The sequence below is a fragment of the Podarcis melisellensis genome, assembly GCF_964234715.1.
Source record: "Podarcis melisellensis genome assembly, chromosome: 14".
NCBI classification, from domain to species: domain Eukaryota; kingdom Metazoa; phylum Chordata; class Lepidosauria; order Squamata; family Lacertidae; genus Podarcis; species Podarcis melisellensis.
The window spans coordinates 23388933-23413642 of NC_138546.1; the positions used below are offsets into that span (position 1 = coordinate 23388933).

Below are 24710 nucleotides of genomic sequence, written 5' to 3' on the forward strand. Positions count from 1 at the left end.
ATTGGCCTAGCCGAAATAGAGCCTTTCCGCCCTTGCTCCTTATTGGCTGCGGCGCCGTGGTGGCTCTGCCCACTTCAGGTGAGCTGAGGAGAGGAAACCCCGAGCTTCGCCTCAATTGGCAAAAGTTCGGGCTCTGCGGCCCCGCCCCGTGGCGGCGCCGGGCTCGTTGTTATGACGACACGGCCGTAAAGCCGCCATCTTGATGGTTGCGGCTCCTTGCGACATGGAGGCCGCGATGGCAACGAGCGCTGGGCCGGCGGGGCTTACGGCAGTTGGGCCACGGGGACAGGAGTGTGCGGCTGAGGCGGTCTCCGGCGCGAACCAGGGGCCCGCCGCCTTCCTCAGTCTCCCGGCGCCTTTCGGTGAAGAAGGTACCGGCTTGGCAGGCAGGCAGGGATGGGGGGGAGGGGAGGGGTCTCTTACTCTGTAAAGTAATGTTCCTCCCGAGGAGGAAGGGGTGCCCGTGGTTCCCTCAGCCCTTTGCGCAGCCCGCTCTTGGGCTTGTCGATACAGCAGCTCGTTAAGCCACCCAAGAAAGGCGAAGGTCCAATACTTTGGGAGAGTGGAGGCCTTTCTCTTCTGAGAATTACGGTGCTTTGGAGCGAGGAATGGCAAGCGTGGGACTCACTTGCAGGCAAAAAGTTGGTTGAGCCTCGGGGAAAGGGTGCCACGCAGCCTCCTGTCGGGTTCCTTGATTCCAGCCTCTACAACTCTCAGAGCTACTACTCTCATGAGCCTCAGTCAACGTGGCCATGCTTGGGGTTGATGGGAGTTGTAGTCCAAGACATCTGGAGGGTGGCAGGTCTGCGAAAGCCGCATTGAGCTTTCAGAGTCTATATCCCTGAAGTTTCACTTCTTTTTAATCTAAGCCAACACCTGTTCTTTTAAACCGCAGCCTGGATGAGAATGATCAGGAACACTGCTTCTGCTAATGTGCCAGAGTCAGGAAAGAAACATGACAGACTTGTTTCTTAGCCAGAGTTGCTCAGTTGTAAAATAGCTCCTGCCTTCATCTTTTCTCTGAGAAAGCATGTATTTCATGGTCACATTTAAGAGAGGACAGTGGAAGTGCTTGGAATGGAGATTTCAGCACTCTCTTCTACACAGCTTTTTAGGGTGCAGGAGGTCTGCCCCTTTTTGCACTTGACCCTTATCAAGCATTGCAAAATCATGTTCAAATCTTAATCAATGTTAAATTCTTCTCAGCTTGTTTTTTCACATTTACTGGATGCTTTTATGTCAAGGTGTGTTCTCAAGCTATCCTATCAATGCTTAGGTAACAATTTGTACAACTTCCTTCCTATCATATAATGACCAATATAAGCTAGAAACCAGCTGGTCTGAACGCTTTGTCTTTAAATAGTCTTGTTATTACATCTGAAGATGGTGACAGTTTTCTTATCCTTTGGATTTTAGATGAAGATGACAGGCACAAGTGTGGTCGGTGCCAGTCTGAGTTCACTTCTTTGGAAGAATTTGTACAGCACAAATTACAAAAGCTTTGCCAGAGGCAACAAGATACTACAGCAGTAACAACCCCGGCAAGTTTCCTGAAGCAGGATGTGGGGACGGCGATGGCTGGATTCTTTTCTAGCCCTGAGACTGCTTGCTAGAGCAAGTTTTCTCATTGAGGGCAGTGGGTGGGGGAAAGCATGACAATATTGCTCTAGTAGTTTTGGGTAATTCCTGGATGGGTTTGAGGGAGGCTTAGGTGTGATGCCTGGAAAATTCACAGAGATGTCTTTTTTAAGTCCTACTGCAAGAGTGGCAGGGTAAGTCAACTGACTACTGTTGAAATCAGTAGTAGGAAACCTCTGGCCAGTGCGCCTAATTGGGCCTGGCATGGGTCCTAGTTTGACTTGTGAGACCATTTCCCCCAAAGCACACCTCCACACCTCATGTCAGGTTTTAAGGCATCTAAGAACATGATTCCAAAGGAACCACTGAACCTCAAAAGGAGTTCCCAGGTGTTCCTTTGCAAGCAGCACTTGATTGGTGCAGACAACAAACCTCCATCACTTTGGGGAAGAGTGAATAAAGTGTGAGCAGAGAAATATTTTTAATTTTGCATCTCTCACTGTTTGGCTATAACTATTGCAATATGCATTCTTTTACTAAAACTCAGTTTGCTGCACAGGTCATTTCATCTGTTGAAGAGCCTATAACTGTAGCTCATATAGTTGTTGAAGCTTCTCCAATAACAGAAGAAATCAGCAACACATCTGCAATACTAGGTAGGTTCACCAAACTTTCTGAGGTATTTTGAGTGTGTCAATAAACTTGTAGAAAGTACATAAAGATGAATCAAACAGTATAAGCTTGAATTCCATAATCCTTTGACAACCCCCCCCCCAATAAAAGTTCCTAAGTAACCTTTTCATGCATAGCTTGTCATGGGGATAGGTAGCTGGTGAAAGAACAGCAAACAAATTGTAGGAGTAAACAGTTCTCATAACAGAGGGAAATGCAGTGGTGTTGCTCAGGAACCAAAGATGTTTAATTCTAATAATTAACCTGGGGTTTGATGAAGTAGCAAAGTTTCCAGATGAAACCAAATTATGCAGGATGGTGAAAATCCAAGCAAACAATGAGAAATGTGATAGGCTCTCCAAACCAGGTGAACAGGCAGCAGAACGGCAAATGAGGTTCAATGTAAGCTGAGAGCAAACTGAGGCACATAAGTTAGGAGAATAGCAAAGAGAACCCCAAGTTCTGGGTGCAGTGAACTGGCTGTCCAGGAAAGAGAATTTGGGGTTGTGAGGAATAACTTAGTAAAACTATCAAATGCGCTTGCAGTGAAAAAGTGAAAAAATTATGCAAGACAGTATTATGACAAGGATCAAAATGGTCTTTGTCATAAGACCTTTATGCAGACTTTGATAGTTTGTATGGTTTGATAGTACAGTGGTACCTCGGGTTAAGTACTTAATTCATTCCGGAGGTCCGTTCTTAACCTGAAACTGTTCTTAACCTGAAGCACCACTTTAGCTAATGGGGCCTCCTGCTGCTGCCGCGCCGCCGGAGCACAATTTCTGTTCTCATCCTGAAGCAAAGTTCTTAACCTGAAGCACTATATCTGGGTTAGCGGAGTCTGTAACCTGAAGCGTATGCAACCCGAAGCATATGTAACCTGAGGTACCATTGTATCTGGTTTACTGTGTGGTGTTCTGGTTGCAGGTAGTGGGCACATCAAAGAAGTCATTGTAGCCGGAGACCATGTATTTGAAAGTCCAAATGGCCACATTGATGGTGACACTGGAGAGGGGCAGGACAGTCCTGAAGGCCCAGAAGAAGGGGCCTCCATGGAGCTCATCAAAGTTAAGCTGCTGGTTAATAAAGAAGGCCGATACGTCTGTGAACTATGCCACAAGACATTCAAAACGGTATGTTTGAAGTTTGTATCAGATCGTATAAGATAGTACTGGACAAATAAGAAGAGATTTGCATTTATTGATTGATTTATTGATTTATTCATAGCATTTGAGTGGCTTGCAATAGACAAGTAAAAAACTTGAATCTGAATACAAGTAAAATGTTGCCAAACCTTTAGAATTGAAACCAGATTTTAACGTTTATGTACACTGCATCATTTTTGCCTATACAGTCGTACCTCGGAAGTCAAACGCCTTGTGAGTTGAATGTTTTGGCTCCCAAATGGTGCAAACTCGGAAGTGATTGTTGTGGTTTGTGAACGTTCTTTGGAACATGAATGTCTGTTGCGGCTTCCAATAGGCTGCAGGAGCTTCCTGCAGCCCATTGGAAGCTGTGCCTTGGTTCCTGAATGTCTTGGAAGTAGAACGGACTTCCAGAATGGATTCCATTCGACTTCCGAGGTATGACTGTGTGTTTGTTTTTGTGTGTGAATATATGTGTGTGCTTGTGTGGCTATAGCTTGAAATTCTCCATTGGTTAAAACAGGTGATCTGTGTGCCTGGCAGCATCACCAATAGTTCCTTTCTCCTTGCTCCAGGCCAGCATCCTCAAAGCTCACATGATAACTCACAGCAGCAGGAAGGATTATGAGTGTAAGATATGTGGGACATCTTTCAGGACCAAGGGCTCGCTGATCAGACACCATCGTCGTCATACAGGTGAGAGGACAGATTGGTTTGTTATAAAATCCATGATGGTGCTATGTGTGTAGAAAACCCCTCAGTGCTTGTTGGTGTATAATGATTGACTCAGAACGGACAAACCCCCTCTGCTGGTGACAGTGGAAGGCATGAGAGCCATGCACTAAGGCTCCAGTTTGCTAGCACAGAAAAAGGATGCTACTGTGGATGCTATGAAAGGAACATCCCATCGGGATCCAGTCTTGTCATCCCCATCTGCTTTCTTTTCTGAGAGAAGCAGAAGAGGGGAAATTTCATAGCTGGAGTCCATGTGCCATTTTCTTCCATGTCATAACTCTTGTCTTTTACTTCTCAACCTGTTAAGATGAGCGTCCTTACAAGTGCAAGAAATGTGGGAAAAGCTTCCGAGAGTCAGGAGCCTTGACCCGGCACCTGAAATCCTTGACTCCTTGTACTGAGAAAACCCGCTTCAATATGAACAAGGAAATAGTTGTGAGCAAAGAGGATTTAGCAGCAGGTCAGTGAAAAGACCAGCAGCTTGCCCTGCTGTTTGTACAGTTTTGCTGTCTTTCATTGAAAGTATTCTCTGTTGGTCCAAAGCAAGATACAGCTCGTGTTTATGGCAGATCTAATAATAATAATAATAATAATAATAATAATAATAATAATAATAATAATTTTTATTTATACCCCGCCCTCCCCAGCCAAGGCCGGGCTCAGAGTGGCTTACAAGCAATAATAAAAACAAATTGAATGATTACAACTTAAAAACAAAATTAAAATACAACATTAAAATATTGAAACATTAAAATTTTAAAATGTAGCCTCATCGCAGGAGGAGAAGGAAAGCAAAAAAGAAAGAGAGGGAGGGAATCAAATTGGCTCCAAGCCAAAGGCCAGGCGGAACAACTCTGTCTTACAGGCCCTGCGGAAAGAAATCAGATCCTGCAGGGCCCTGGTCTCATGAGGCAGAGCGTTCCACTAGGCCGGAGCCAGAGTTGAAAAGGCCCTGGCTCTGGTTGAAGCTAATCTAACTTCCTTAAGGCCCGGGACCACTAGGGTGTTGCTATTTATGGACCTTGAGGCTTTCCGTGGGGCATACCGGGAGAGGTGGTCCTGTAGGTGAAGGGCTTTAAAGGTCAAAAGCAGCACCTTAAATCTGACCCTGTACTCTACCGGGAGCCAGTGCAGTTTGAAAAGCACTGGGTGAATATGCTCCCATGGCAGAGACCCCGTGAGGAGCCTCGCTGAAGCATTCTGCACCCAATGGAGTTTCTGGGACAGCTTCAAGGGCAGCCCTGCATAGAGCGAATTACAGTAGTCAAGCCTGGAGATGACCGTCGCATGGATCACTGTGGCCAGGTCTGGGTGGGAAAGGTAAGGGACCAACTGCTTGATGCGGCAAAGGTGGAAAAATGTCGCCTTGGCTGTTGCTGTAACTTGCGCCTCCATGGAAAGGGAGGCATCAAGGATTACACCCAAACTCTTAACGGAAGGCAATGGCACTAATTGGGCCCTCGCAAGAGAAGGGAGTTGGTCCCTCATCCCCATGCCATCCCGACCCAGCCATAGGACCTCTGTCTTCTAAGGATCTAGAAGGCAGTAAGATCATTTCTGACCTCACGTGTGGGGTGTCCTCTGTGACTTTGCCTTTGTTTTCTGAGAGGCCTTTTCTTGTTGAGTAGCATGGTGGCAAAACAATCAGGCTCTGAATACAGAAATCCAAATCTTGCCTCTAGGAGGCCTCAGGCATTCCGCAATCCGCAACATGCCTACTTTAAATAGTTGCTTGTAAACAAGATGGTGTTTGAAGTACTTCAGCAATTTGAAAGCATCATGTAAATGCAGAAATATTGCAAACAGAGGAAATTGCTTTGGATACTGGGGGAAGAGAAGACCTCAAAGTGGGAAGTTGTATTTGGGAGCTAGGCTGCTTGCTGAGACTCCTGTTTGCTGCTTTTTTGAAGGGTCAAATGACTCCACTGTAGAGGCTGTTCCCTCGCTAGCAGCTCAGTCTGTGGAGTCCCCTCCTGTGATTCATTTAGTGACGGATGCAAAAGGGAATGTCCTCCATGAAGTTCACGTCCAGGTGCAGGAGCTCCCAATCACAGAGGAGAAATTGTTGGGCCAAGAGGTTAGTGCTACCCATGAGGAGGGGAAGGTTGGCATTTGGCTTAGACTAGAGACACACACTAATTTCCAGCTATGGGTTTGGCATGATGAGACAACATGCCTGACCAGTCTCAAGGGGCCAGGTGGAAAGAAAATTCTAAAGAAGTATTGCTTTGAAATCTTGGAGGTGATAAGTTTACCTGGAGAATTTCAAGCCCAACACAAGGCATCAAAACTCAAAGCTCATCTGCAAAAAAGCAAGCAGTTCTAAATAATGTCTCCCTCTTTAGAAATTTGAGAACTTTTGGTGTGCTCTGCACAGGCATCTGAGATCTGAGATGCTGAGGGAAGCCATGAGATCAGTTTGCTAACAGTTTGGTTTTTCTGTTTAAGAGTGGGTCTCAAATTGTAAGATGGGCCACTACTGAGTGTGTGTAAGTAAAATTGCAGAGGGTAAAAAGATTCTGTAGCGAGGAGGCCCAGTGGTGGGGGTTTAATGTCGCTTCCTCAAAAATGGCTATTCTAACTAAATTGCAGAGAGGCAGGGAACATCTAGGAGTTAAATCCCAATCTAGACCTTGCATATGGCATTCTCTGGGAGTCATTTGCATTTTCGGATGGGTTGTGGGGCCTGGGAGAAGAGATGCCAGTGATTTCCTGAGTTCAAAAGGCTGAGGAATGCTGACTTAAGAGAGAGCTTTTAGCAACTTCTGGGGCTAAAACAACTTTGCAGTTAACTGCCCTGCATCTGTCCCTGGTTTTCTTTAGCCTTCAAATCCTGAGGATCTGCCCCCTGAGGGAGATGAGAATGAGAACTTGCTGAGGGAAGCCATGAGGAATTCTGGGATTGTGATAGAACAGGTGTCCATGGAGGAGGCGAGCAAATCAGATGAAGCCAATGAGGTGACTGTTGCAGAAGAGTCAAAGAATGAAGAGGTGGAGATCCCCGAGAAGCTGTGTGGGGAGCAGTACGTGAAGATCGAGCAAGCAGAAACTGTAAGTTTGTCAGGGTAGCTGCTTTTCCTTTATTTAAGTTAACTCACCTCTCCTGAAGTCAGGTTTGGCTGATGCATGACACAAGGTCTTGGTGGTGTGCAGCTGTATACGAGTTAACACATGATCTGCGCCGCCCTTTGCTGCCTTCAGTGCTGCTTTAACAGTGGCATATGCTGCCTTTCAAATAGGATATCCCGATTCAAGCTTTTGCAATGTCAAGTACTTATGCTGCCCCCCTCTGTCTCATAGCCAGATGCAGATGCGACTGATGAGGGCCAGGTGTGCCCCTACTGCAGTGAAGTCTTCCGGGAACACAGCTCCCTTGACCAGCACATTAGCAGACATTTTGGTAAGACATCTTGTTGTGTCTCATCAATGTATCCATGGACAAATTGCTTCCTTGTACAGCCGCAAAGTTTTATCAGGCTGCAGCTGGGTGGCTTTCCAAGGCATGCAAATAATTTATTTTCTCTGTTAGATTGGTGCACATTGCTGCAAGATACCATAAAACTAAAAATAGTTTGAATGCCTCAGAATTGCTGAGAAATTATTTAAGTAAAGGTAAAGGTAAAGGTACCCCTGCCCGTACGGGCCAGTCTTGCCAGACTCTGGGGTTGTGCGCCCATCTCACTTAAGAGGCCAGGGGCCAGCGCTGTCCGGAGACACTTCCGGGTCACGTGGCCAGCGTGACATCGCTGCTCTGGCGAGCCAGAGCCGTACACGGAAACGCCGTTTACCTTCCCGCTGGTAAGCGGTCCCTATTTATCTACTTGCACCCGGGGGTGCTTTCGAACTGCTAGGTTGGCAGGCGCTGGGACCGAGCAGCAGGAGCGCACCCCGCCGCAGGGATTCGAACCGCCGACCTTTTGATCGGCAAGTCCTAGGCGCTGAGGCTTTAACCCACAGCGCCACCTGCGTCCCTGAGAAATTATTTACTCAGTAGCAAAAATGGTAGATGTCTCGGGCTTGCTCAGTTATTTAGCTGAGTATTGCAGATACTGGCTTTAAGTTTAGCTTCTGTATGCGGGTTAGTCTTTGAGCAAAGGTCAACCCCGAGATCTCTGGCTAAATCAGCCTCATGCCTGAGGCACCTGTTGTCTTTGCTACGAACAGAAAATTTATGGGCAGTTCCTTTGCAGCTATGAAGGCAGTTTCTTCTTTGATATTCTACTGCCTTGCATTTTCAAATGTCATAAATACCGGATATTCTGCCTGCTCCAATCCTCTTTTTTTGTGAAACTTCCCACCCCTTGCCCAGACTACAAACCTTTCCCATGTGAAGAGTGTGGCAAAGGATTCACCAAGGGCTACTTGCTGAAAAAACACCAGGAAGTGCACGTGAACGAGCGGCGGTTCCGTTGTGGGGATTGTGGCAAGCTGTACAAAACAATTGCGCATGTGAAGGGACACAGGAGGGTTCACTCTGATGAGCGGCCATATCCTTGCCCCAAATGTGGCAAGAGATACAAGACGAAGGTAGGAGCCCCACATCTTTTGGGACTTGTTCTTTGATGGGAACCTGGTTAAGCCCCAGGGCCGCATTCCCTTTTAGGTGACTTTTGGAGGGCCATGTGCCAGTAGGGAAAAGTGGGCAGAGCAATTTTACCTTGGCATTAGCACTCAAAGTGACTGGGAGACTTTTGAGGAGCATTGCTTTCCATTTTGCCTGAAGGGCACTAGTGCTTCTCTAGAGTTCTCTGAGTGTCCCAAAAGTGAAAATTTCTGAGCACTGCTGAAGGATTTTGCTGGGCTTTGTGCCAAAAGATGGGTGGTTTATTTTTCTTTGGCAGCAAGTCTGCCTCCAGTGCCTTGGAGTCACCTGTCCTTTATTTAAAAAACTGCTCTTGGCAGACACGCAGCTTTGTTGAAGTGCTCAAAGTGAAGCAGATGATTTTTAAAAATACTTTAAAGAGTGGTGTGCGATGGATAATGCTTCTGTCTGCTCAGGAGGTCCAGTGTAGGTGGTTTGCTGCATTTGTCTATGTTCACTCATGGCTTCTATGCTCTCCTCTCCTGCAGAATGCCCAGCAGGTGCATTTTCGGACACACCTCGATGACAAACCATACGTCTGCCAGTTCTGCAGTCAGGGATTTCGGGAAAAGGGTTCCCTGGTGCGCCACATCCGCCACCACACAGGGGAGAAGCCCTTCAAATGTTACAAATGTGGCCGTGGTTTTGCAGAGCATGGCACCCTCAACAGGCACCTGAGGACCAAAGGTAAGGGAGCTGTCCCTTTCACGTAAAATGCAAGCTGGAGCCAAGGACAACATGTGCTAGCTTCTAGAATAGGAGAAGCTTTTTGGCAACCCCATCGCCCGCCATTTCTGTAGAGCGCTATAAGATTTAGAGGCCAAGAGGTTGGGAAGCGGGTGCAGAACCTTCCTGGTGAAGTTTCTAGAGGTCAGAATATTGGTTGATCTTTTGATCTATGGTGGTGGGGAGAACTGGATTTCTTGTAGTGGCTGAGTATTTGCTTAAAAGCATGTATAAATGGCTTAATATTATATAATAGTTCGTTGCTCCCTGAGCAAATAATCCAGAATAAGGAAACAAGCTATATTTGCAAACAGTGGGGCCAAGAATTTGGCATTCCTTGGCACAAAGGGTTTTTTTTAAAGACATGATATTTTGATAAAAGACTTGAGCATTTCAGGATTGAACATGTATCCAGAAAATATTTTAAGTTGACAAGAGTTACCTTATCCGTCACCTAGGTGGCTGTCTGCTTGCCTTGAAAGAAGCTGAAGAAGAAGCAGTGTCGGAGGAAAGTCAGTCTGCTGACAATTTGGCTGCAACAGTCATTTCTGAAGATCCTCCTACAGTCCTCGTGGAGTTCTCTTCAGTGGTGGCAGATACGCAAGAGTACATCATTGAGGTAGCTGAGCAGCACTGAGGGAGAATCTCTTGGAGAAAACTAAGTTTTCCTACACTGCAGGGTTGTGGGAGGTTTTCAGTTGTGGTTTGTCCAGGGGCAGCGAGAGCCAGACTGTAATCTGTCAAGTGCTTCTGAATAGAATAGGCCAGGCTTCACCAGCCCGGTTCATTCTACTTTTTAAACCATTTTCATGAGCACCAGCATCCTATGGCTGTGCTGGCTGAGCCTGAGAGGCATAGCAGAAGGTATGCGGTGGATTGGGCCTGGAGCAAAGAGCATTCCTGAGGACATTACCTGCATGTGATTACACTGCAAAGTAAAGTTCCTACCTTAGGGGAAATCTGTGTTCTCTCTGTTTTAGACAGCTACTGAAGAGATGGAAACCACGGAAGCTGCTGAAATCATAGAAGGAACAAGGCATGAGGTAGGTTGCTCTCCCTGAAGAGGCTCCTTACAATCCTTGCTACTAAAATCTTTAAAGCTTGAAGTGATTAATTCATTGATAAAATTACCGAGACATCTTTGTGGTAAAAACACACACACACACACACACACACACACACACACACACACACGACTAGGTAGCCTGTTTGTTTAATACCTTCTTGGGTGGGAGAGTGGATCTAGGAAGCTGCTTTCTACCAGGTCTGCCCTCCAGGATCTAGGGCAGAAAAAGGTCTTTGCCATCCACCAGGGATTGAACCTGAGGTTTTCTGTATGCAACACAGGTGCTCTGTGTCCACTTCCCAAAGTTCCACAACCCCTTTCAGAGAGAACCTCCCCAGTTCCTGGCACTGAGAAAGAAAAGCAAGTGGTTTGGTCTTAAAGCAACTCTGATTTTAAAGCAAGAGCCATTGCCGAACTCTGTATTTACTCTTCTCTTCCCCACCCTTTATCTTTGGACTCTTCACACCCCATCTGTTAGTTTGCTGGGGGAGGGAAGAACTTGCTAGTTTGGAGCTGGACAGCATGTCAGATTTGTGTCCACTCATATATTCCTTAGCACTTTATAGGATAGGTGAAAGGAACTAACATCTATTCATTGTCAAGCAGTTGACATACCCCGTCCCTTAGGGCTTTTTGGCTCCATGGTTTTTGTTTCTTTCTCTCTGGACACATTTTTAAAAGAGTGGCTCTGCTGGCTAGGAGCTGTATTCTGAAACATTTGGAGGGCACCACATTGAGGAATGCTGCTGTTCATGAAAATGTATGCCACGCTTGTCATCCTCTGTTGGACTCAAACTACACGTGCAGCGACTCTGGTACAGTGTGTGCAAATCTGGCTTTGAATCATTGGTGTATTTCCTTCCTTCCATGCAGGTGGACAGTCACATCATGAAAGTAGTTCAGCAGATCGTCAACCAAGCAAATTCTGGCCATCAGATAATTGTCCAGAATGTCACTGTGGCAGAAAGTTCTGCCTTGACATCCGACGGCACGGACGCAGACACAATTGCCATAGCAACTCCCGAGAGTCTCACGGAGCAGGTTGCCATGACGCTGGCTTCAGCCATTGGTGAAGGAGCTGTGTTGGCCACAGAGGGGAGCAGCGAGGCTGAAGAGGCAACGGTGACAATGGTGGCATCCGAAGACATTGAAATAATGGAGCACACGGGGGAGTTTGTGATTGCCACCCAGGAGGAGGAAGTGGAGGTTCAGACTGTTATAGTCTAAACCAGGGGAGAGAGAGCCATATCTACATTCAATGTCTGGAGGCTGCCCTGTGGGTGGTCTTCAGTGCTGGGGCACTCTGGTGGTGCCAAAGGGCTCGATGACTGGTGTCCTCATAGCACTTGTGCTCAGCTGCTGCTTGTTGAAATCAGGCAGTGATGGAGCGAAGCACTTTAATCTTAGCTTAGTGGGCGGAGAAAAAACGGATGGTGGGGGGATTTGCAGGGAAATTAAACTATGCCATGCAACCAGAGGCCTCCTTTCTGGGGCACCTACTTGCCTTTCATATGTAAGTCCATATAAGGCATGGAATGTAAGCTATTCATAATGGACGCAAACTTTAAAGAAAAGTTTGAAAATGCTTTACTATACAGGAACACAGGTTATCTTAATATCCTGCAACTGCTACATAAAGGCGACAATGTACATTTTGTAACCATGTAACATTTAATTGCTTATTGTACAGTTTGTAAATGTTTTTAAAATACATAATTTTCTACAAAATTCTGATGTAATAAAAAGAGAGCTATTATTAGATGAAAGCTGGTTATTTGTTTTTTGTTTTGGTAAAAAGTAGCTGTCACTTCTCTTATCCTACAGATTAAATGTAATCCAGCAGGACTCTGTATATGCCAGACTCTTGAAATGAATGTTAGTTGTGCAAAAGCAGTCAGTAGCCTTAGATTATTCCAGTTAACAAGTTTCTAGTTCTCATGATTGGAAACTAGGGTAGTGCCTAAAGTCTCAAGAAGCAAGCAGGGGCTTAGGGCTCCTAATCAGAATCATAGAATTGGAAGGGACCATGAGGGTCATCTATAGTCCAACCATCTGCAGTGCAGTATTCTAGAGGTTACCGTATTTTTCGCTCTATAGGGCGCACCTGACCATAGGGCACACCTAGTTTTCAGAGGGGGAAATGAAGGAAAAAAATATGACCCCACCTCTGGGAGCAGCGGACAGGCTGCACACAGCCTGTGCACTTCTCCCAGACCTTCTCCCTGCTGTTGCGGGAGGTGGGGGAATTCCTCCATCTCCCGCAAAAGCCCACAGGAGGGAGAAGGGACTGACTTGGCTAATCAGTCCCTTCTCCCTCCTTGGGGAAAAGCCCCCAAGAGCGGTGCACTCTTTAAAGGCTGTGCGGTTCCTGCGGGCTTTTCTAGGAATTCCCCCACCTCGTAGAAAAGCCCAGAAAAGCGTGCACCCTTTAAAGAGCGTGCGGCTTTTGCGGGAGATGGGGCTTTTCAACCGAGCCTGTGGGGCTGGCGGTGGGGGGAAGCGCTGCTTTCCCCCACCGCCAGCCTCCAAACCAGGTTGGGAGCCGCGCTAAGGCGTCGCACGCCTTCCCACTGCCCCCCGAGCCTGTGGGGCTGGCGGTGGGGGGAAGCACTGCTTTCCCCCACCGCCAGCCTCCAAACCAGGTCGGGAGCCGCACAAAGGCGTCACGCGCCTTCCTGCTGCCCCCCCCCAGCCTGTGGGGCTGGCGGTGGGGGGAAGCGGTGCTTTCCCCCACTGCCAGCCTCAAAGACCAGACTCTCCTGGCTTCAGTGAAAGCAACGCGAAGCCTCCGGAGCGCAGGCTTCGTGTTGCTATTGCTGAAGCCAGGGAGCCTGCATTCGCTCCATAGGACGCACATACATTTCCCCTTCATTTTTGGAGGGGGAAAAGTGTGTCCTATAGAGCGAAAGATACGGTATTTCCTTGTCCCTACCACAAACTACAGCTTCAGCTTCCATTTTAGGCAGACACTAGCAGTAAACAGGTATGTTTATTCCAGTTGCACTGGTATATTGGGGCTTGCTTGCAAGGCTGACTCAACAGTTACAGTCAGGAGTCATTAACCTTTTGAGGCCAGTAGGCACATTTGGAGATGGATGCCACTTCCAAGAGCATGGGTGGAGGACCACTATATCCAGTTCTGCCAGCCACTGAAGGATAGGCTGAGACAGTGCAAAAAGGAAGTGCACAGAAAGAGCAAACACCCTCTCTGTGCATTGTGATGAGAACTAAGACCTTTCACAGACCCTGTAAGAGGTAGGTAGTGTCCGGCATGCTGGATGCCCATGGGCACCACATTGACTACCCTTGCACTAGATTAATTTTGCCTAGGACTTTTGTGCTGAGATTAAAAATTTAAGAGTTGTACAGTCTACTGCTGTCAATGGCAACTCACCTTTGCTTTCTTTCAGGGCTCATAATTGGCTTAAGAATCTCTGTGATGTTACCCTGGATGCCTCTAGAATAAATATTTTTGTAACCCCTCTGCCTGGTGTCATCCTCTGAGGATGAACATTTATATCTTGCTGACTTGAACCACTCATTGCTTGTCTGGTTGGTCAGGATCAGATACAGAGTAAAACAAAAATAGGAGCCCAGTACAATTGAAAGGACAACAACAAAGCCCAGCATGAACACGATCCTGGGGAAGGTCAGGAAAAGATGCTGCGAAGAGAAAAATACCCAGCTGGAGTCAAAATGCACAAAGAATAGCCTAACCCCCCCTGTCCTGGTGGTTCATGTGCCTTCTTCCTTCAATGGTAGACAGCTTGTCAATACTGCACTTTGATCAATGTGATCAGTAAGTTTGCATCTTAACTTGAATAATTTGAAATTTTAGCTTTTATCTTGATAGTAAAAGAAAAGCTAAAATTCAAATTACTAAGAAAACCCAGACTAACCATAGTTCCTCTGATCACCATACAATATGCATGTGTCTTTTGATTTTAGTACCAGTAGCCCTTATATCAAAGAAAGACAAAGGCACATCTAAGTAAGCTTTGTAAAACAACTATTCTCAAGAAGGTGCATACTATTAAGTTTCTTGGGTGGTATCCATCTGAACAGTTTCACTATTGCTAGCATTTTTGACTGCACAATGGAATCCCACTCCCATGCACTCCCTATATTTGTTCTGGGGGTCACCCCAAGCCTTAAGCTTTAGGGGGTAGGTGGGGAAAAGAAAGTTCCACTGTGCATCCAATGTGCTTGCGACTAGTGGAACTGTTTAGCTGGATCCCACCCCTTGATAATAAAAGCATGTTAATTTAATGTCAACGTCAGAAAGGCATATTTAGTCTCCAAATTAATGATTCTTTTGATTAAATTTCATTCAGGCTTTGAAATCTATTCTGCAGATCATAAGAAGTAAGACCCTTTCAGCAAAAGCTTGCACAACAGTAAATCTGTTCCCTTCAAGGGAGTCCACAGCTACATACAGATGAAGGCATCAGAAATTAAGGGTTGTATCCAACTAAACCCTGCTCGGAGCAGGCCCACTGAAATTACTGGTCCATTAATTTCAACAGGGCTAGTCTGAGCAGGATTTAGTTGGGTACAGCCCACATCATTTTGTCAACTTTTACCTGAATAAGGAAGAAGGCATCAATTGGGCGCTCCTGGCCTTGGTCATCTGTGTAATATCCCTGCATCATATTTGACAGAAAGACCACCTGGATGAGGAAAGTGGCTGTTAAGACTGCGATGGAAACAGCCATGGAGGTCAAGGTAAGGAGATAGAGCAGGAAGTATCTGATGTTGAAGGCACCAATGCAATTGTTGACCCAGACACAGTGGTGATCAAAACGATGCACGCAGCTGTTGCACACACCTGATCAAAGCCAGAAGAAAGGTCATGATGTTCTGGTTATCAAGAAACCAACCCATAACCCTCCTGAGTTTTAAACATACCAGTTAAAACAAACAAATGAAAAACCAGGCATGAGCTATTAGCATGCTGGGTCGCTCACAACAGCCCCATTGTTCAAAGGGGAAGGTGTGTGAATGAGGGGAGGGAAAGAAAGCAGCAAACCAAATAAAAGATTTTTGACCCAATTTGACCACATGTGGCAGGTCTCCTGGTGCAAAATCTCTTCAGAAGAGGCCTCCAGCAATACACAGGGTGAGAGCAGAGCTAAAGGCAGATGGGGGAGGGGGTGTTTGACATTTTAAAAAGGCAGGGCCATCAGGCAGGCTGAGGCAACCGCCTCAGGTGGCAGAATCCAAGGGGCACATTTGTGGCTATGGCAGCTTCTGGGTTGTAAGGGGAATCTCACGAGATCCCTGTGAGATTACGCAGAGGCCTCTGTTAAGCAAGGCAGCTGGGGTCTGGGGAAGGTCATGTGAGGCCCCTGCACAATTTTGTAAGGTTCTCACTGGAACCAGAGCCCTCAACTGTGTGACCTCTGTAAGCAGGGCTTCAGCGGACATGGTAAGAGGGGGGCGGGCAGCACAAATGCAGGGTGCTACCTTCTTGGCAAAATGGGATGGGTCAACCTAGAAAAAGGACACAGTGGATACAAGGAGTTTAGGGCCAGAGCAGAAACAGATGCCAGGATGAGCAAACCCTTTTAATCCTAGAAGGTCCTAAGATACAAATTTAACAAATAAATTACTAAAAAGACATTAACATTCTGCTTTTCAACCCCAATGTTTTCAACAGTTCTTTACAACACAAACTGAACAGAATAATAACAATAAACAAAAATGGTAAAGTTCTGTCAAGACTCATCAACATAGGTGAAGGTCAGATTATTATATGATGACAAAGCAGGCGAGAGATATCCACCTGCTCTGGCAAGACAGGCAAAATAAGTGGAAGTGGAGTGACAGGAGTGGTGTTTAACAATCCTATGTCATGTGACCAGCCCATCCTTGGGACTGGCCTTATCCCATGGTTGAACTTGGGACCACCTACACACCATCCAGAGAAGACCAGGAGAAAGAGTTTCCATCCTGTGCCAAAAGGACATTAACTGGTGTCAGGTGAGCCTCTCTTGGGAAAGAGTTCAAGGGCAGAAGCACCACCACAAAGAAGGCCCCGTCTTCAGAGCTACCTTTCTCACTGCCCATGATGGTGGGATCCATTAAATGGATGGCTTCCAAGGCAGATCTTGGCACACATATACAGTCATGTGGGAATAATTATAATATAAACTCACCACAGTGCTTGGATCGGGCAGGTTTCCTCACTTTGCAAGTGGAGCACTCAACCCCTTTCTCAAACATCACACCGTCATAGGCATATGCATGGAGAAACAGCACCTGGTTGGATTTGGTTATGGTACCTGGACCGGGAAAGGAAGTAGCAAATGGTGTCTTGTTGCTAGGATTCTTTCCTGATATCCGATTTCAAAATCCAGCAAATAATTTGCCCTGCTACATCAGCCCAAAGGGGGTCCATCTAAGTCAGCATCCTGTTCTTAATCATGCCCCAATGGGAAGCCCAAAAGTAGGACTTGAGTGCAAAAGCAGCAACTTTCCCCAGTTGTGCTCTCCGGCAACTGGCATTCAAAGGCATAACAAACTCTGACACCAGAGGCAGTATGCAGCCATCCCATCATGGGGTAAAGGGACCCCTGACCATTAGGTCCAGTCGTGACCGACTCTGGGGTTGTGGTGCTCATCTCGCTTTATTGGCCGAGGGAGCCGGTGTACAGCTTCCGGGTCATGTGGCCAGCATGACTGAGCCACTTCTGGAGAACCAGAGCAGTGCACAGAAACACCGTTTACCTTCCTGCCAGAGCGGTACCTATTTACTTACTTGCACTTTGACGTGCTTTTGAACTGCTAGGAGCAGGGACCGAACAATGGGAGCTAACCCCGTCACAGGGATTTGATCCGCCAACCTTCCGATTGGCAAGTCCTAGGTTCTGTGGTTTAACCCACAGTGCCACCCGCGTCCCATCATGACTAGTAGCCACTTATATCCTTAGTAAAAGGTAAAGGTACCCCTGCCCGTACGGGCCAGTCGTGTCCGACACTAGGGTTGTGCGCCCATCTCACTTAAGAGGCCGAGGGCCAGCGCTGTCCGGAGACACTTCCGGGTCACGTGGCCAGCGTGACGAAGCTGCTCTGGCGAGCCGGAACCAGCGCAGCACACGGAAACGCTGTTTTACCTTCCCGCTAGAAAGTGGTACCTATTTATCTACTTGCACTTTAGGGGTGCTTTCGAACTGCTAGGTGGGCAGCAGCTGGGACCGAAGACGGGAGCTCACCCCACCGCGGGGATTCGAACCGCCGACCATACGATCAGCAAGCCCTAGGCACTGAGGTTTTACCCACAGCGCCACCCGTGTCCCTATATCCTTAGTATTCTCCACAAATTTGTCTAATTCCCGTTTTAAGCCAAGACCTGTGGGAGCAAATAATGTAGTTTAACTGCTTGGTGAAGGCATAATAGTGCTTGCATGTGTTGCTGAGACTCTCCAAAAACCAGGAGACAGGTTGCGACTGCTGCAATTCTCACACTTGAGAAAGAAGACAATTGGCTGGGCCATAAAGCTCGGCACATAGCAAAAGGACGGTGCCCAAAGGGTGAAGCAAAACTGAAAGGAGGAAATAACTGGAAAATAATGTACACAAGATAAGTGAACTGAACTAAAAGAGAGGCACTGTGAAGGAACTTCCCTGCAAGGGGGGAAATTACCTAGTCTGCATGTTCCAGAGAGGTGCCTGCTTTGGCCATCCGAAGATAACTGAGTGGGAAGGAGGTAGCCATGCATCCTTGGTGTATGTGTGTATATAGAGCATCCTTTGCCAACCTGGTGCCTACAATTCCCATCAACCAGCTGTGCTGCCTGGGTGTCCAAAGCATCTGGAGGGCACCAGTTGGCAAAAGCTGGCATAAATAGTATGGGTAGGGCACCAGCCAAAACTCTAATCTAGCTGCAGAATCTACCCAACTGAAACTCTTTGTAAGGTCACAGAACAACTGAAGAAGAATGCTCATTTCTTTGTATTCCCAGGTTTTATAATGGGCGTCTTATATTAACCGGAAGCAGGCATAGGTTCATCACCCCATCCGCTGAAATCAAGGCCATTTATGGGGTACTTCCCTGCTGCCCAAGAGTTACAATTGCAGGGAAAGCAGTCTTACCTGGGTTAGTCTTGGAGCACAGAATGAAGAAACCTATGTTCACAGCCAAGAGTAGGTAAGGGAGGAAGAGGAAGTGACTGCTGAACTCCAGCTCCTGACAATAGCCAAACACTTCCCAGGAATATTCCCCATAAACCAAAGCTTCCAAGAGCAAGTGCAGGACCACAAATGTACAGTTTCTGCAGCAAAAAGAAAAGAGGTGCATAAGGGTAAGCTAGACTCCCACTCGGAACTATATCAGGCTTGTGATATTTTGCAGCCTAAGGTGTTTTAGAGGTGAAGAGTAACTGTCCTCAGAGAAACCTAAAAGCCAAATTAAGCTATTGGTCTCCTAACTGGTCCTGTTTTGAAAACAACTGTAATAAAAGAAATAAAGCTGCCATCCTAAACAGTCTTGAGAGTAATCCCCATTAAACACACTTCCAAATAAATATGCACAGGATTGTACAATAAGACTACCTCTTTACCCTTTGTCAGCCTTGCTGTTTCTCTTGAGCTGGATGAAATCAGGTGACATTCTGAATGCAGAAACATTAATCCAACCAGGAAATGAAGCAAAAATACCTGCATTTGCTAAACTGGAGTAAAAGCAACAGTGAAGACCTGTAGATATATCACATTACTAAATCATTTGCTCACTCTTATTTGTTTCTGTCTCCCATTATCTTGATAGTTCCTTCTTGTGTGTCACTTTCTGTATGCAACCCAAAACATAATGCTTTTATCAATAATTTGCATTACCATGTTTACTTTTTAATTCAAATCTATTTTTGCTGGGATGCCACTCCATTTCCTTGAATGGTGAAGCGGACACCATTACGCAGCCAGTCTTGGCAACAAAACAGTCACCCAGATAAAAAAGGGAAGTTTCTCCATATCTAAGGGTTACCCAAGATATACAGAAAAATCATGGCTTAAAAGAGACTTGTCTAACCTGGAGCCCTTCAGATGGTTCCAACTACAACTCCCAACAGCCCCAACCAGCATGGCCATCAGTGCACAACAGAGAACCAGGAATGCAGAAGACCTGCTGCACTCTTGGAAAGCACAGGGAAGCCATCTTCGGAAGCCGTTGTGCAAAGCTATGGCAATTCAAAGAGTTTTACACTATGACTTTAGGGGTGTAATACTTTGTGTCTTAATGTGGAAGTGAGCCTCCTTAGAAAAAGCAACTGATAGGCACCATAGAAATACACCCCTCCTTACCCTTGCCTTTGATATCTGAGATGTATGTTCTTGTGACTCACCCTATTCTCATGTCTGTGGCTTGTTTTAAATTGTTTTGACATTGCACCCTGGAACCTTATGGTAATAAATTGAAATATAATTTTAAAAGTGACTTAATTAAAACAAAAATGTTAGTGCTAACAACCAGACAGGCAAGGAAAAGGCACAAAAGAAGGGGTAGAAGCAGTACCGTTTGTGGAAGAGTCCATGAAGCACCCAATGAGCAGCTCCTTGGACTTGGGATGGGACTATACGCAACAGCACCTACATCACAGAAGACAGAGGGAGGAATATTTTTTTTAAGGGGGAAATAAAAAATTCCCAATCATTGAGTTTTTTACGTTCTTGGAGTGACAGAGTAAGTGCCACATGGACAGAATGCAGCTGTATTTCTTAACTGATTCTTGATACTGGAAGAATTCAGAAACTGTTTATTTGGCATTAAGGTCTAGTTCTCAAACTGATTTTGAGGGTGAACCACTTCAGATTGCCAGTGGGGTTCAGAAGACTAAATCTTCCTCCCATAGAAAAGAAAACTCACCCACATATAAAATTAGCTCATAGCAGAAAAGATTGAGCTAGAATTCATCTCCCTAACATTTGGCTTTCTATGTGTAAAGGTTTTTGTAATTGTATGGAGAAGCATCCACTCCGATGAGCTCCTTACCTGCACTACTGAAATGGTACAACCCAGACTCAAGTCTAGCCCTTTTGCTGTTTTTAGGAAATGGCATTTGCATCTCTTCTGAAGAGAACGGAGATGGAGGAGAATTTGTGGTCCTCATGGTGTTGCTGGATTCCAGTTCCCATCATCTGTAACCACTGGTCATGCTCTACCTTTATCTGTTCTTATTGTTGGCTGTTTATGTGCCTATTTGTAGTTATTTTTAGTGTGGGTGTATTAAATGTAAATTGTTACATGTAAATAAATAATCACCACTAGTCAATTCTCTTTCACATACAAGTCATGATATCTTTGGCATAGGAAAAATGTTTTCATTCTATCACAAGATTGAAGAGCCAATGATGGATGTGAACACCTGCCTTTACCTGCAATATGGAAGAACAGGATTGACACACAGACTGAACATCACCGTTTTGTGTAGATGCTCCTCAGGCAGCATGAAATAGAGATTGGTGGGATGGAAGCTGACCTGTCATCATGCTAGAAACAGTGCTGGCAAATTTTAAGTACCACTTTTATTTTCTCTTTGAGCTCCAGGAATATAGGTTGGGGTTCAGTTCTAAAGTGAAGGAGAGTTGGCAAGCGGGCACAGCAGTGGGGTGACAAACTGATGTGATCAGCTTAAACATTCCTTACCTCAGTTATGCAGGTGATAAGCCTTGCGGGGATGCTTTGCTTCCTTCCGGAATAGAAACAAACAAGGAGAATGGTCAGCAGAACCAGAAACACATAGAGGAGGAAGAGGCTCAAGAAGTCCATCCTGCCCTAGAAAATTCAAAAAGCAGTTGATTAAAGAGGAGCCAATTCCTACAGGGGAAAAGTGCAGGGAGCCCCCACAAATATACTACCAAAGAAAGGCTGTATCTAACAGTCCAGGAACCAGCTTTGTGCCTGCTCCCTGCCCACTTGCCTCACCCATTGTGTGCCAAGGTTTGGCGCTGATCTCTTGGTTTGCCAATTCATAGCTTCCCATAAAACATGCCAGGATATTGGCCTCTAAGCTAGGTGTGTGAGCAGGCAGACCTATTTATTGGATCAGAATGTGAACATAAGGAAAGCCTGCTGGATCAAGTCAATGGCCCATCCTGTTCTCAACTACAGCCGAACAAATTTCCCAATGGGAAACCCACAAGCAGGATTCAAGAACAAGAGAACTCTCCCATCCTGTGGTTTCCACCCACTGGTATTCAGAAGCATTACTGCCTCTAACTGTGGAAGCAGAGCATAGTCATTGTGACTAGTAGCCATCAACAGCCTTGTCCTCCCTGAATTTGTCTGATTCTTTTGCCTGTCCTGAATCTCCCAACCTCCAGCTTTCTTGCATGTCCCCACTGAGTCTTATGACTGAGAGAAGCAGGCAAACTCCCTGCTCACCTTCTCCACACTGTCAGGCACCGTTTCATCCTGTTCCCCCTCCCAACATTGTATGTCTTGTTTTAGTGCAGGGCATGGGGAATAGCTGTGCCCAAGTGGCACTATTACAGGTAAGAACTCATTTTTTTTTAGAACAGCAGCACCTACACTTTTGACTTTGGCTGATTAAAATTCTACAGCCATTGTAGAATGAATATTATATTGTTTTGTGGTTTTTACTTTAACTATCTGTGTTTTTATCTTGTATTTTTATCTTGTGAACCGCCCTAAGGTCTTTTGATGAAGGGCAGTATCTAAAACTAATAAATTAAAAAATAACAATAAAATACTCTTTGAAACTCTCTTGCCTATTCATATCAGACGGGCACCTTCACAGCATTCTTTTCAGCACCTGATAAATACATTCTTGTTTAGACAAGCCTACTCAGATAGGGTAAAAGATAACTTTTCAAAGATCTTAAGTTATGGTTAGTAATTTCTGATGATTTTATGGGGGGGGGTTGTAAACCGCTTGGAGGTTTGTTCGTTTTCACAATCCAGTTGTGTATAAGTTTTACAAAATACTGCCTATAAATAACGCCCATTAGCCCACCCAGCATGGCCAATGCTCAGGGATGATGGGACTTGGGAGACTGCAGGCTCCTTGGGGCAGAGCCCGTTTTCCCACATGTTTGATGCCATTTAAACCCAAGACCCGCGAGCTGCCCTCCTGAAGGGCTGTGGGGGGTTTCCTCTGCTTGGCGGAAGGAGCAAATCCGGCGCCAGAACACAGCCCACCCCGCTCCCACTCAACCCCCCCCCCATTAAGAGCTACATGCAGCGGCCTTCAAGAGGGGAGGACTAGCAGAGGGACCCCCGCCCTATCCATTGAAGCAGAGTTGCCGGGTTTGGGGAAGGCGCGTTGCCTGGCAACAGCGCCAGAAGCAGGCCGCTTTTCGCTCACGTGACTCCAAGTTAGGGCGCCGCCATGACGGAGCCGGAAGCGGGGGGAGAACGGCGAGTCCTTTCCTAGAGCGCCGGAAGCCTCACGGCGCCACTTGACTGAGGAAGGGCGCGTTACCACGGAAACGCGAGTGCAGCCAGCGATGACGCCAGGGACCAAAGGACTGCTGCGTTCGCGTCACGGCCCCGCCCCTTTCCGGCCCCGCCCCGGGGTAGCTGACCCCCTAAAGTTCCTCTTCTGGCGTGGTTTAGGTTTGCTAGCTGATTTTCCTAATCTGGGACCACGGAGGGAGGCCATGGCTGCTCCGGATAAAGTGATGCAGGCAGTGTCTGAGTGTCACGCCTCTCTCATGTCCTGCATAACTGGGGTGGGGCGAGGGAGGTTGGTCGGTTCATTTATTTCATAAAATTTATACATTGCTTGATTATTATTCTTTTTTTAAAAACGGAACCTCAAAATGCCTTTCAAAAAAGATAGAATAATAAAATTATCAATAAGATTTAACAATAATTTAGCACTTTTGAATACAGTTAAAATAACACTTCAGATAATAGCAACAACAACAATTTTATTATTTATACCACAGCCCATCTGGCTGGGTTTTCCTAGCCACTCTGGCCGGCTTACAACATATCTAAAAACAGAATAAAAACACCCATCCTTAAAAACTTCCCTAAACAGGGCTGCCTTCAGGTGTCTTCTAAAAGTCAGATAGTTGTTTTTATTTCCTTGACATCCGAAGGGAGGGTGTTCCACAGGGAGGGCGTCACTACTGAGATTAAAACTTGCATCAGTTTTCTAAATGGGCTTATCTGAACAATAATATTTGTAGTAGGCACTGAAAAGAGTATAGTGAAGTCTCCTGCCTGATATAAATGGATATTGATATCAGCTCTTCTCTAGAGCTCTTCCCTCATTGTCACATCCATACCAGTTCCCAGGATTCTTTGGGTGAAACCATGTACTTTAAATGTATAGCGTGGATCTAAGTCGTGGGTAGGCAAACTAAGGCCCGAGGGCCAGATCCAGCCTAATCGCCTTCTAAATCCGACCCAGGGACAGTCCGGGAATCAGTGTGTTTTTACATGAGTAGAATGTGTCCTTTTATTTAAAATGCATCTGGGTTATTTGTGGGGCATAGGAATTCTTTCATTCCCCCCCCTTCAAAATATAGTCTGGCCCCGCACAAGGTCTCAGGGCAGTGGACCGGCCCCCTGCTGAAAAAGTTTGCTGACCCCTGATCTGAGTTGTAGAAGCCCATGATGCAGTTTATTCACAGCACAGAAGAACAGAAAAATGAATAGTAGTTCCATATGGCTGAGGAAGATTGAAGCCTTCCCCGCTATTCCTGCAGCTCACTGTGGGTAATTGGATCAGTTTCTAGCCCTGGGGCTTTCCCAATAAATCCTTTTCTAATGGTGAAGGCTGGATTTAGATCTTGGACTCCCTGACCCTACACAAATCGCTTAATGCTGGCTGCAAATATTTGATTTCTGTTTATGGGACATAATGGAAATCTCTCCGAGGGGTCAAGATAAGGACAGAGACAAAAGTGAATGGGAAAGGCTCTATAGAAAAGTAGCTCTTTCCATGGCGCCTGTTCACTTGCATTTCAGCTTCCTCAACCTGGTGCCCTCTAGATGTGTTGGGATACAACTCCCATCAGGCCCAACCAGCATGGCACTGAGTTACAGGAAGCTGAAGTAGAGGATATGTGGCCATCTGATGGATGTTGTTGTAGTCCAAAATGCTTTGAGGGCACCAGATTGGGGGAGGCTGGCTTGGAGTCTTGGGATTGTCATGTCAAACCTCAGTCACGGTACATTTGTATATCACCGTTCCAATCTCAACTATCCTGGCACCTGCTGGAAGTGCACCTCTG

The 24710-nt window shown here is 46.2% G+C and overlaps 2 protein-coding genes across 6 annotated transcripts; one reads left to right on the top strand and one right to left on the bottom strand.

The window, feature by feature from the left end:
- Positions 1-110: 110 nt before the first annotated feature.
- On the top strand, positions 111-12270 carry E4F1 (E4F transcription factor 1). Its single transcript, XM_081888969.1, has 14 exons — positions 111-371; positions 1417-1541; positions 2138-2234; positions 3178-3383; positions 3971-4091; positions 4438-4590; positions 6041-6207; positions 6954-7181; positions 7431-7530; positions 8440-8657; positions 9201-9399; positions 9897-10057; positions 10419-10481; positions 11378-12270. Exons 1-14 carry the CDS (start codon positions 203-205, stop codon positions 11729-11731), a joined length of 2361 nt encoding a protein of 786 aa, XP_081745095.1. The 5' UTR covers positions 111-202; the 3' UTR covers positions 11732-12270.
- On the bottom strand, positions 10071-22990 carry ZDHHC4 (zDHHC palmitoyltransferase 4). 5 transcript variants are annotated; one of them, XR_014163017.1, is made up of 8 exons: positions 21427-21879; positions 21148-21276; positions 20017-20090; positions 18600-18778; positions 16663-16788; positions 15088-15332; positions 13440-14167; positions 12155-12593 (listed from the first exon to the last, which is right to left on the bottom strand). XR_014163017.1 is itself a non-coding variant. In XM_081888995.1 (7 exons), the coding sequence occupies exons 1-7, from the start codon at positions 21472-21474 to the stop codon at positions 10423-10425; spliced, it is 831 nt and encodes a 276-aa protein (XP_081745121.1). In that variant the 5' UTR covers positions 21475-21879; the 3' UTR covers positions 10071-10422. The 5 variants fall into 5 exon arrangements, 4 of the variants coding, with proteins under 4 accessions (XP_081745121.1, XP_081745120.1, XP_081745118.1 ...); XM_081888995.1 differs by lacking the exons at positions 12155-12593; positions 13440-14167 and adding an exon at positions 10071-10452; XM_081888994.1 differs by lacking the exons at positions 12155-12593; positions 21427-21879 and adding an exon at positions 22804-22990 and having other exon boundaries at positions 13850-14167.
- Between the last annotated feature and the right edge of the window lie 1720 nt (positions 22991-24710).

Coding starts and splice junctions, on each gene's coding strand:
- ZDHHC4 (XM_081888994.1), bottom strand. CDS start 21,270: ATGGACTTCTTGAGCCTCTTCCTCCTCTATGTGTTTCTGGTTCTGCTG. Junction 16,789..18,599: donor GTGCTCCAAGACTAACCCAG/GTAAGACTGCTT, acceptor TTCCCGGTCCAG/GTACCATAACCAAATCCAAC. Junction 15,333..16,662: donor TGCCCGATCCAAGCACTGTG/GTGAGTTTATAT, acceptor GGCTTTGATCAG/GTGTGTGCAACAGCTGCGTG.
- E4F1 (XM_081888969.1), top strand. CDS start 203: ATGGTTGCGGCTCCTTGCGACATGGAGGCCGCGATGGCAACGAGCGCT. Junction 1,542..2,137: donor CTACAGCAGTAACAACCCCG/GCAAGTTTCCTG, acceptor TTTGCTGCACAG/GTCATTTCATCTGTTGAAGA. Junction 4,591..6,040: donor CAAAGAGGATTTAGCAGCAG/GTCAGTGAAAAG, acceptor GCTTTTTTGAAG/GGTCAAATGACTCCACTGTA.